The sequence below is a fragment of the Microtus ochrogaster genome, unplaced genomic scaffold, assembly GCF_000317375.1.
Source record: "Microtus ochrogaster isolate Prairie Vole_2 unplaced genomic scaffold, MicOch1.0 UNK21, whole genome shotgun sequence".
NCBI classification, from domain to species: Eukaryota; Metazoa; Chordata; class Mammalia; order Rodentia; family Cricetidae; genus Microtus; species Microtus ochrogaster.
Genome location: NW_004949119.1, coordinates 1,128,752 through 1,138,637, shown reverse-complemented (window position 1 = coordinate 1,138,637; position 9,886 = coordinate 1,128,752). Strand labels below are relative to the sequence as shown.

At 46.5% G+C, this 9,886-nt stretch overlaps 1 protein-coding gene across 2 annotated transcripts; it reads left to right on the top strand.

Annotated features, from left to right (window-relative positions):
• The first annotated feature begins 2,283 nt into the window (after positions 1 to 2,283).
• Positions 2,284 to 8,686, top strand: Saysd1 (SAYSVFN motif domain containing 1). 2 transcript variants are annotated; one of them, XR_003378798.1, is made up of 3 exons: positions 2,284 to 2,521; positions 6,750 to 7,180; positions 8,590 to 8,686. XR_003378798.1 is itself a non-coding variant. In XM_026789524.1 (2 exons), the coding sequence occupies exons 1-2, from the start codon at positions 2,312 to 2,314 to the stop codon at positions 7,074 to 7,076; spliced, it is 537 nt and encodes a 178-aa protein (XP_026645325.1). In that variant the 5' UTR covers positions 2,284 to 2,311; the 3' UTR covers positions 7,077 to 7,452. The 2 variants fall into 2 exon arrangements, 1 of the variants encoding a protein (XP_026645325.1); XM_026789524.1 differs by lacking the exon at positions 8,590 to 8,686 and having other exon boundaries at positions 6,750 to 7,452.
• The last annotated feature ends 1,200 nt before the right edge of the window (positions 8,687 to 9,886 follow it).

Genomic DNA, 9,886 nt, shown 5'->3' with positions numbered 1-9,886 from the left:
AAAAGAAAAAGAAAGAAATTTCTTAAAATGACACTGGCACAGAAACTCCACTCTGGGGGCTGGACAAATGGCTCAGCAGTTAAACGCGCTTACAGGAGTTCAGTTCCTAGAATTCACCCACACCAAGTTACTTGTAATACCCTCTTCTGGTCTCCACCATCTCTAATTTACTCACGACTCAGTCTTCACCTAACTTTCTGGTGCACAGCTGCTGTCTAGTTGATTTCAGCCTCGGTGCTTAAATATCACACACAGCCAACTGTACCCATTACAGGTCTTCGTTTACTTCTTCTTCCCAAATCCAGTTTTCACTATACAATAGCCTTCATCTGGATAAACAGGCATCCCAGACCCATGGCCAAAATTTTCAGTGTTTATTCCATTATCCCTCTATTTCGGTTTCCTTCCAGAAAAGGAGAGGCCCCCTGTAGCATTCATCCAGGATAGTAATGAGTGGAGATAGAAAGTAATATTGGCAATTGGTTTAGACTGAACTCCTAACCAACAGCTCCAACCAAAACAGGTAGCGGACTAAGGCACGGTCCCTCCTTCCTTCTATTACATCACACTGGTTTACAGGATTCTGTGGGGTCAAGCACACTAGCTGCAGTATCAGAACCGTAAACTTGACGTTTCTTCTGAATGAAGCACCCTTGACCAGACAGCCACATGCCTCAGCCACCTGCCTCATTTAGTCTCTGCTCTTTCAGAGGTCGTCCCTGACCACTGGTCACAGCTGCACCATCTGCATTTTTTTCCCCAGAGGTCGTCCCTGATCACTGGTCACAGCTGCACCATCTCCATTTTTTTCCCCAGAGGTCGTCCCTGATCACTGGTCACAGCTGCACCGTCTCCACTTCTTTCCGAGGTCCTCCCTGGTCATAGCTGCACCATCATCTCCATTTCTTGCTTGGCTTCACAGCATTTACCAGCACTTGACATTAAATATGAAGTGGCTTATTTGTTGCTCATCGTCCTGGTTAGCATGTAGAAAACAAAGGTCTTTGTTTCATTTCTGACCCCCTGACTCCTGACCCCAATCCTCATTGCTTGGTACAGTACTCAACACACAGCCCAGACAAACATTTGGTAAATGAGTGGGGCTCCATTTCCTGGCTCTTTGACTCAAACTCAGCAATATCCAAAAATATCTGAGACTCAATTCTGCAAGTGGTGCTTAGGTTATAGCTTTAAGAATCTGTAAAACAGATCTGAAATTGTATTTTTTGTGTAAATACTAATTGGGAGAAGAAGCAAGCACACCCAGAGTTCTAGAAATGATCTTTTCTGGGTAATGGTTACACAAGTGCACAGCTGGGGCTACCGTTTAAAACCTGCGTATTTTATTTTTTATTAATTTTTTGACAAGTTCACACACGCATACAATATATTTTGGTCATATTCATGCCCACTCCTTTCCCTAACTCCTCCCACATTGATCCCTTCCCACCTTGTCTCCTTTCCAGTTTTTTAAAAATAGCCCATAGATTCCCACTGGTTGACCCACCAGAGCCCACATAAACTGACTCCTCCTCCCTTAGAAGGTATCATCCATCAGTAGCTCCTCAGTCGGGTGGGGGCTTGCGAGCCTGTTTTGAGCTTGTGCAGATAACTACAGCGGTTGGGAGTTCATGAGTATCGTGGTCCCGTGATGGCCAGAAGACACTGTTTCAGTCCGGTCCCCTCCTACCTCTGGCCCTTACAGTCTTCTGAGCCCCTCTTCTAGATTTGTGTATTTTAAATTGAACCGCAGTAAGTTCGTTTGTTTTACATTTCTGACTTGTCATGTCAGCGCACCTCTCTAGTGTAGCAAGCACACACACACACACACACACACACACACACACACACACAGATAAATTAATAAATGGAGGTGTGCACAAACTTCAGCGAGGTTGGCATAGCCCTTAACAGGAAGAAGGTCCAGCCTTCATGACACGGGGAACTCCCAAACACCACAGGCCTCCTCCCTTGTCCTGGGATGGCTCCCCGCAGGCATACTCCACGGACCAGAGGCCAGACGGTGAGGACCGGTTTGCTGAGGTGAGGTGCAAACACGTCAGAACTCAGTTCTGCGGCCCGACCAAAATCCAGGAACACACAACGATTCTCATAGTTTAGCCCGAGGAGGTGAACACGCCGTCCACGAGCGTAGGAAGAGAGAACTGCAATCAACAGGACGTCACAACGCCTGGGAAAATTCCGGCCAGACGCGACCGGAACGCGCAGGCGCAACAGTGAGCCACCCGCGCAAGCGCAAGGCGGCCCAGGAAGGGTCGAGCACGCGCCAGAGAGCGGGCGGGAGGACGCTATGGAACAGAGGTTAGCAGAGTTTCGGGAGGCCCGCAAACGGGCGGGGCTGGTAAGCCAGCCCTCCACGGCCAGCCAGGGCGAGCAGACCTCAGCAGCGAAGGCGGAGCCAGCGGCGGCGACCCCAAAGACAGCCACTGGCTGGCTGCGACGCTTCCTGAAGCGGAAAGCAAGCCCTGCCGTTATGCGGGCCCGGTCCAACCAGGCTCAGGTGAGGAGGGAGACCAGCACCTTGAAGCCCCGCCTCCGCGCCAGGCCACGCCCACGGCTTCTGCCGCTCAAAGCCCTTTGCAGCCTGTGTGCTCTCTCCTCGCCTGCACAGTGGCCGAACGCCGTATTTCCCCAATGTGTGTCAGCACGTCCCAGACACGGTCCTGTGCAGCAGCTAATTGCAAAGGGAAAGCGAAGGTCTGGGGACCTCGAAGAAAGAAGCATCTCTGCACTTGAGTTGTTCACAGCCAGTTAATAGAGGTGCCACGTGGCTTTGAGAAACAACTGCAGTCCACTGCTAGTGCAGGATAAAAGGTCTAATTGGTTGTTGATAAAGTGGCAGTGATTAAGGCCTCACTTTATTCACACCTTGGGTAGGGGGAGCCAGTGTCTCAGGTAGCTTGTGTTTTAGAAAGGGGATTTGGAGGTGGGAAGGTTTGAGACTGTGGCCATATCACTCTGAATGCAACTGATTTCTGAAGCGAAGCAGGGTCAGGCCTGGGGAAAAGGGTCTGACTACAAAACATTCCGAAGTGTGGTCACTGTAACTGCCTGTGGTGGTGTACATGAACTTGCTCGTCACTGTTGGACTAGAGAAGGGTATTCCAGTTTAATCGTGAGTGATCATGGTGGAAAAAGTTAGATTACTATCCAGTTGAATCTGTGTCTTTACATAGTTCTCATCCTGGCAGGGAGACTTGTCTGGGTGGAAATAATGAAGCACTCCAAGGAGAAAACGTGTGTTTTTGTTTCTGTTACTGTGAGAAACACCATCACCAAAAGCCACTTGGGGAGGAAAGGGTAGACTTGTCTGCAGGCAGATCTCATTTCTCAATTGGGAGCCCTTCTTCTCAGAAGACTCTAGTTTGGGTCAGCTTGACGAGAAACGAACCAGCACACTGCTTTTTCAGCAATCACAAGGCCTTAGTTTTTTGTCCAAATACGTGCCGGGTGGTGGTGGCACGCACCTTCAATCCCAGTGCTTGGGAGGCAGAGGCAGGCGGATCTCAAGGCCAGCCTGGTCTACAAGAGCTAGTTCCAGGACAGGCTCCAAAGCTACAGAGAAAAAACAAAACAAACAAACAAACAAAAAAAAAAACCCAAAAAACCCAAATACAGACCTGGGCCTAGGTCTGCCAGCTGTAGGAACTCAGCAGAGGAAATGGAAGGATAGATTTGGTCTCTCAACAGCGAGAACAGACTTTTATTGGTCTAAGAAGTTGACACGCCCAAACCCTGCAGTTCAGTGTCTGAGAGTACAGGGAACATGCCGTGGACATGCCATGGAGGGCTGGGGAGGGGAGAGTGTGATTGCCAGAGTCAGAAACTGCATTTCTGGATAAACTGCTTTTTGAGTCTTTGGAGTCAGTTTGTTTGTACAACCTCTGGGCTCAGAGTGAGACCACTGGGCCCTAGTGTGTTATGGGGGTGGGCTGTTTTCCTGAATTCCATGAGTGGCAGGTGTTTTGAAGTCTTTGGTGTGTTTTATGGCCCTGGTTTGGGAGCAGGGTAGGGGGGATTTTCTTGAATAGTGAAGACCTGTAATCCTAGCTACTTAGGAGACTGAGGCAGGGGATTGCAAGTTCAAGACTCGACTGTGACCCTGTCTCAGATTTTTTTTTTTTAAAAAAGTTTAATTGCTGGAGTTGTAGCTCTGTGGTACAGTGTTTCTTTTGCGTGCATGATATACTAGATTCAACCTCCAGCACTGCTGAGAAAGATAATGAATACATTAATAAATAAATACAGGAATAGAATCAGTAGTAGAGCACGTGACTAACATGTTCAGGGCCCTAGGGTCCATTTTCAGGACCACCCCCCAAAATAAAATGGTAGAGTAGTGGGTGTATGCCTGCAATCATAGCACTCAGGAGCCTAAGGCAGGAGGATTGTGAACTTGAAGCTGGTCTGGGCTATATATGTGAGACACCATGTCAGAAACAAAGCTGAACTCCACCCCCAGTTCATGTTGTACCAGAAACAACTCATCTTGCTTGCATTAAAATTATTTCCTATCTGGGTGGTGGTGATACACACCTTAATCCCAGCACCCAGAAGGCAGAAGCAGGCAGATTTCTGTGAGTTCGAGGCCAGCCTAGTCTATAAGAGCTAGTTCCAGGACAGGCTCCAAAGCCAAAGAGAAACCCTGTCTCGAAAAACAAACAAACAAACAAACAAACAAATGAAGATGACGTCTAACCCACACAAAGCATTCTTGACTCATTTCTGAAGGAAAGTGAAATCACTGAGTTGAGCCTAGAGAAGCTCAGCTCAAGAGAAAGCTTCTTTTATTAAAAATGGAAATCGATGAGAGGGCATGCTGGGGTGGGGCTGGCAGTGGTTCTAATCGTTCTCCCTTTCTTAAGGGACTTGACTTGAGGTTCGTTTCACTGACTATATATAACCTTTCTGTGTTTGCCATGGCATAAACATTCTTATTACAATTTTTCTGAATTGCAATATCCATGCCCTTTATCTCCCTCTGCCCAAGTTTTCCTGGAGGAAAGTAGTCCCCCAAACAATGAGGTTGTGTCACTTTGTGGTTAAAAGCTTGTAACTGTTCAATCCCCTGGGAACTTGCCATCTATGGCCCTATCTAGAAAAGCTCCTAGTATAGACATTCAGCCCTGGAGATTCATTCTCCATCCTGGTCTGCAACTCCTGACCTCCCAGTTTGGTTCAAAGGCCTCTATTGCTCCAATGTTCTTTCTAGAGCTAAGGAGAGCTCATGCAAGTGTGAGGACTGGAGTGCAGTCCGCTGCACGTGGTGAATTGTAATCTTAGCACTGAGGAGGCAGAGACAGGAGAGTCCCTGGAGTCCTCTGGCCGGCCAGTCTATCCTAACCGATGACATCCAGGTTCAGTGAGAGATCCTGTGCCAAAAATAAATGTGGACAGCAATAGAAGTGACATCAATGTCAACCCAAATCTTACTTTCTATACCTTTGTCTCTGCCTTTGTCCTCCTCTGGAAAGGGTCCTCAGCTAGGAAGCAGCTTGCTGCTGGAGTCATGGAAATGTGTTCTCTGAGCCATGCTTATTAGTAATGTATGAGCACAAACGCTTTGCACATTGCTGTTGTGGAAAAGGCAGACGGGATGAGCCCTAGACACAGTTCTCAGTCAGTCAGAGGAATTTTCAGGTGTTCTCCTGTGTCTGTCCCCTTTGGCATTTTGTTTGCCATTAAACTCTTCCTGTTACCCCTCTAGAGCACCTAATTAAATAAAAAGGGCAGGAAATTTTTAGGCCCTTGTTTTTCAAGATGCAAGTCATGACCCATTCATGGATGATAAAATCAACATAGGATCTTGTTCCCTTTAAAGTTCCCTTTAAAGTTGCTGAGTAATTTGGCATGCAAGAGAGCTTTTCCAGGCAGATACTGATTTTGATTTCCATACACCTGCTATAGTATATAGTATAAAACCTATTTTTTGCTGTGTATTCAAAAGAAACTTGCAAAAACTTAGAAACTAGCAGACAAAGCTCCTAAAGTGACCTCCATACCAGGGGCTCCCCTAGCTCCTGACCTGGGTCTTCCCAAAAGAATTTTGGATTTTAACATGCAGGCCATAGGATTTATTGCAGATGTGTGGGTAGAGATAGCTTAGAGAACTCATTGAACATTTGTGCACAGGCTGGCTTGGGGAGTGAAAGAGAGAGGAGGCAAGGAATCTAGTTAGAAGATGCTTCCCAGGCCTTGGGATGAACGATGAAGACATGGATGGGATAGTGTGGTGTAGGGTGGTAATGACTTTAGTGGACGTCATAGCTTTTTTTTTTTTTTATGTGAAAGGGGTTTTTGTTTCTTGGTTTGGGTATGGTCTCCATCTTAGAACGGAGTTACTCTGGACATTTCAACCCACCTCATCAAATCAGCACAAGTGTGTTGACTGCTCCTGGGGGACAGGTACTGCAGCTGCGGCATTATCAATTGTTGGTCAGGTTCTGTTGGGGGCACAAAGTAGGTTTTGTTAGCAGCCAGCTAATCTGAAGAAATGGCTCCCATGAACAGATCCCATCTCAATACTGGCAGGTTTTTGTTGGGGTCACATCTTACTGAGTGCCCGTCAGTGTTGATTTGTTTGGACCAGGGCATCTAAGCTCTCTGGCAATGATTGCTTTAGAGAGGAAATCAGGGAACTAGCAAGTTAAGTTTCGCCTTTTCCAGTTAATTGCATCCTCTTGGCTCCGTTACCCTCCCATTCTTACTTTCTTACTTCTGTGTCCTAGGAAGAAGCTCAGCAGCCTCCACAGAGCGCGGCGGTCCCTCTGCCTTCATCTCGACACCAGTCTCTCCTGACTAACATCACCTTCTTGAAGGTTCTTCTCTGGTTGGTCCTGCTGGGTCTGTTTGTAGAACTGGAATTTGGCCTGGCTTATTTTGTCCTGTCTATGTTTTACTGGATGTATGTAGGGACTCGGGGTCCCGAGGAGAAGAAAGAGGGGGAGAAGAGCGCCTATTCTGTGTTCAACCCTGGGTGTGAAGCCATCCAGGGCACCCTGACTGCAGAGCAGCTGGAGCGGGAGTTACAGCTCAGGCCCCCGCTGGGGAGGTAGGACCTGCCTCAGCTGGTCTTTGTAGCCTTGAACATGGACTCTGGAGAACATACTCTTTTCCCTTCATCTGCTGCAGTTTCATTTTTGGACTCCTCTTGATTTAGGTGAAGTTTTCTAAAAGATATTCACTGTGGGACTGGTGCATTTATAAAAGCCATATAAGAAGGAAGTTGGTTTGTCTCATTACTGGAGAGTGGTCATAATGGCATGTTACAGATGCATTGCGTGATCCTCTGGTTTACCCAGTGATTTGATGGATGAGCAGGCACATTGGGGCTCTGTATTACACCCAAGTACCCTTTTTAAGTATTTTAATATTTGCTTATAGCCATATTCCAGGTCATCCAGGTGGACTGGTCTCAATTTTTTGTTTTTAAATGTGTGAGTGTTTTGCTTGAATGTGCCTGGTACCCTTAGAGGTCAAAAGAGGACATCAGATCCTCTGAAGCTTGAATTGTGGATGGCTGTGAGCCACTATGTGAGTACTAGGAACTGACCTAAGTCCTCTGCAAGAAGAAGAAATGCTTTTAACCACAGAGCCATCTCTCTAGCCCTTCAAAAAAATTTACAGAATTATTTTCCCAAGAGGTTTAAGTTTCAAGTTTTAGAAAGTTTTGTGTCTTGCTTCTCTTTTTGGTCATCAATATCACTGAACTTTAAAATGTCTTCAGGGTACTTTCCATAGCAGGTCCCCTGTGCTGCCCACCACAGCTTTCACCATGTTGCTGCCTTATCTGTACTTGGGGAAGAAGGGACAGCCTCAGCAAGACAAAGCCAATATTAGAGACAAAAAAATTATTTGTATAAATGTTTGTCCACGTGTGTATATTTGTACCACATGTGTCCTGGTACCTGTGGAGGCCAAGAAGATGGTGTCCAATCCCCTGGAATTGGAGTTATGCATGATTTTGAGCTGCCTTGTGGGTTCTAGGAACTGGGTCATCTACAAGAGCAGCTGGTGATCTTACCTTCTGAGCCATTTTCCAGCCCCAATATTGGAGATTTGATAAGAGGTTATTAATGCTAAGTTCATCAGGTGAAGTTCTCGATTGTGTGTTCAAAGGGGAAGGGCCAGGAAATAGGACTCTGTACTGACTTACTAATTGGGTCATGTCTCATTTTCTTTTATATATTTTTGAAAGGGTCTCCTGTGGAACTCACACTTTTGTGGTTTTGGTTTTTAAAATGAGCACTCTGCCTCTCATGGTAATGTAGACTCAGCAGGTCTCTGTCTGTGGGCTCTGGTTGGCAGCTGTGTAGACAGCAGCAGTTAGGCCTGGTTTGGGTGTGGCTTCCTCTTCCAGCACAATGGTGGAGTTTAGGCTCATTGAACTCTGGCCACATACACCTTTTCTGTGAGTCACACTGGTGAATAAAGACTCCAGTTTTGTTCACACTTAAGGTTTTAAGAAATTAACTGGTTCCTTTAGTAATTTTTCACGTTCAGAGTTAAGCTCTTAACTTTATAAGTTATTATGAAGGTAACTTCATTTGTGTGTTCTGGTGCCCATAGAAGCCAAAGGAAGATATTGCGCCCCCCAGTTTTAGAATTACACAGGCTGTTGTGAGCCACCCAATGAGGATGCTGAGGAGAGAGCTTGGATCCTCTGGAAGAGCAGTAAGCTCTCCTAACTAACTACTGAGCCATCTCTCCAGCTCCTGAAGGTAACTTTAATACCTGTGAAATATTAAATAATAGAGGTCTTTTGTTAATTCTTTTGTTCTTTCTTATATGTTCTACTTATGAAGCAAATTTAGTTTTATCTAAACTTACCTCTTGTTTATTGAGTACCAGCATCCTCCTAGCCATGGCCCTATTGTACGTTCTTGCTTACCTCTCCTTAAAAGTTGTCTGTACTACTGGCTTTGCCTTCTAGGAAACGTGAGGTGCAAGCCGGTTACATATCTGCAGGGAGGAGAAGCAAGGATAGTTCATGTTTGCTGTTTTTGTCAGACCATCAAACTTTATTTTGATGCAGTCTCAATTTTCTGGATTTAGACCCGTTGACCTCAGAATGGCCACTCGAGTCTTTACCAGTAGCCCCGAATGAGATTGCCATTAAAGGTAGCCCTGTCATCAGACAAAGAGACACAGGAAGGCACCGCAGTAGTTATATGTGGGAATGCTGTTTCTGTGACCTTTGGGGCCTTACAGGCACTTTTTTCTCACAGTATCTGGCCTGGTCTGCTCATATGCAGGACCACATTTATCCCCTAGTAAAGAGGGTTGATTTCTAGTGACCCCCAAAGAAGAGTCCAGTTTCAAGTTCAGGAGCTTCATTAGGAATTTGTCTCCTGGGGGAAGCTTAGCTCCTCTGGCTGTCATCAAGGTTCATCCCTTCTTCCTTTAATCTTAGGGCACTTGTGACTGGTGGGCCATCAGATTCTCTCTTCTCCCTCTCTCAGGCTATCATGGGAATGATACTCCAGGAAGAGCGTTTGTCACAGCGCTGCCCTTTCTGAGGGTTCAGGCTGGGGAGCTTCTACCAAGGGTAAGTTTATGCTGCCAGGACTATGTATTGAACATGGCAGTCTGTCCCTGTTGCCTTTGGTTGGTTTGCACGGTCAGATTAGGCACCTGGGTCTGCTACAGAAAGGAAGTTACACAGTTATGAGAACCAGCTATCCTCATCTGGGCAGAAACAAACAGAATGGGAACATTGTGTTAGGTTCCTGACACTTCAGCAAATATTTGGAGGTTCGCTGGTTTTGGCACACAGAGAGCCCCCTGTAAACCGTGGGTGGAAAAGAACGGAAGAATGAATATGGGGTGGGGGAGTGGGGGGGTGCGGGCGGATGGGTGAGGAGTG

Bases quoted from the DNA above. Each gene is read 5' to 3' on its own strand.
- Saysd1 (XM_026789524.1), top strand. From the start codon at position 2,312: ATGGAACAGAGGTTAGCAGAGTTTCGGGAGGCCCGCAAACGGGCGGGG. The intron at 2,522-6,749 runs GTGAGGAGGGAG...TCTGTGTCCTAG, and splicing joins CCCGGTCCAACCAGGCTCAG to GAAGAAGCTCAGCAGCCTCC.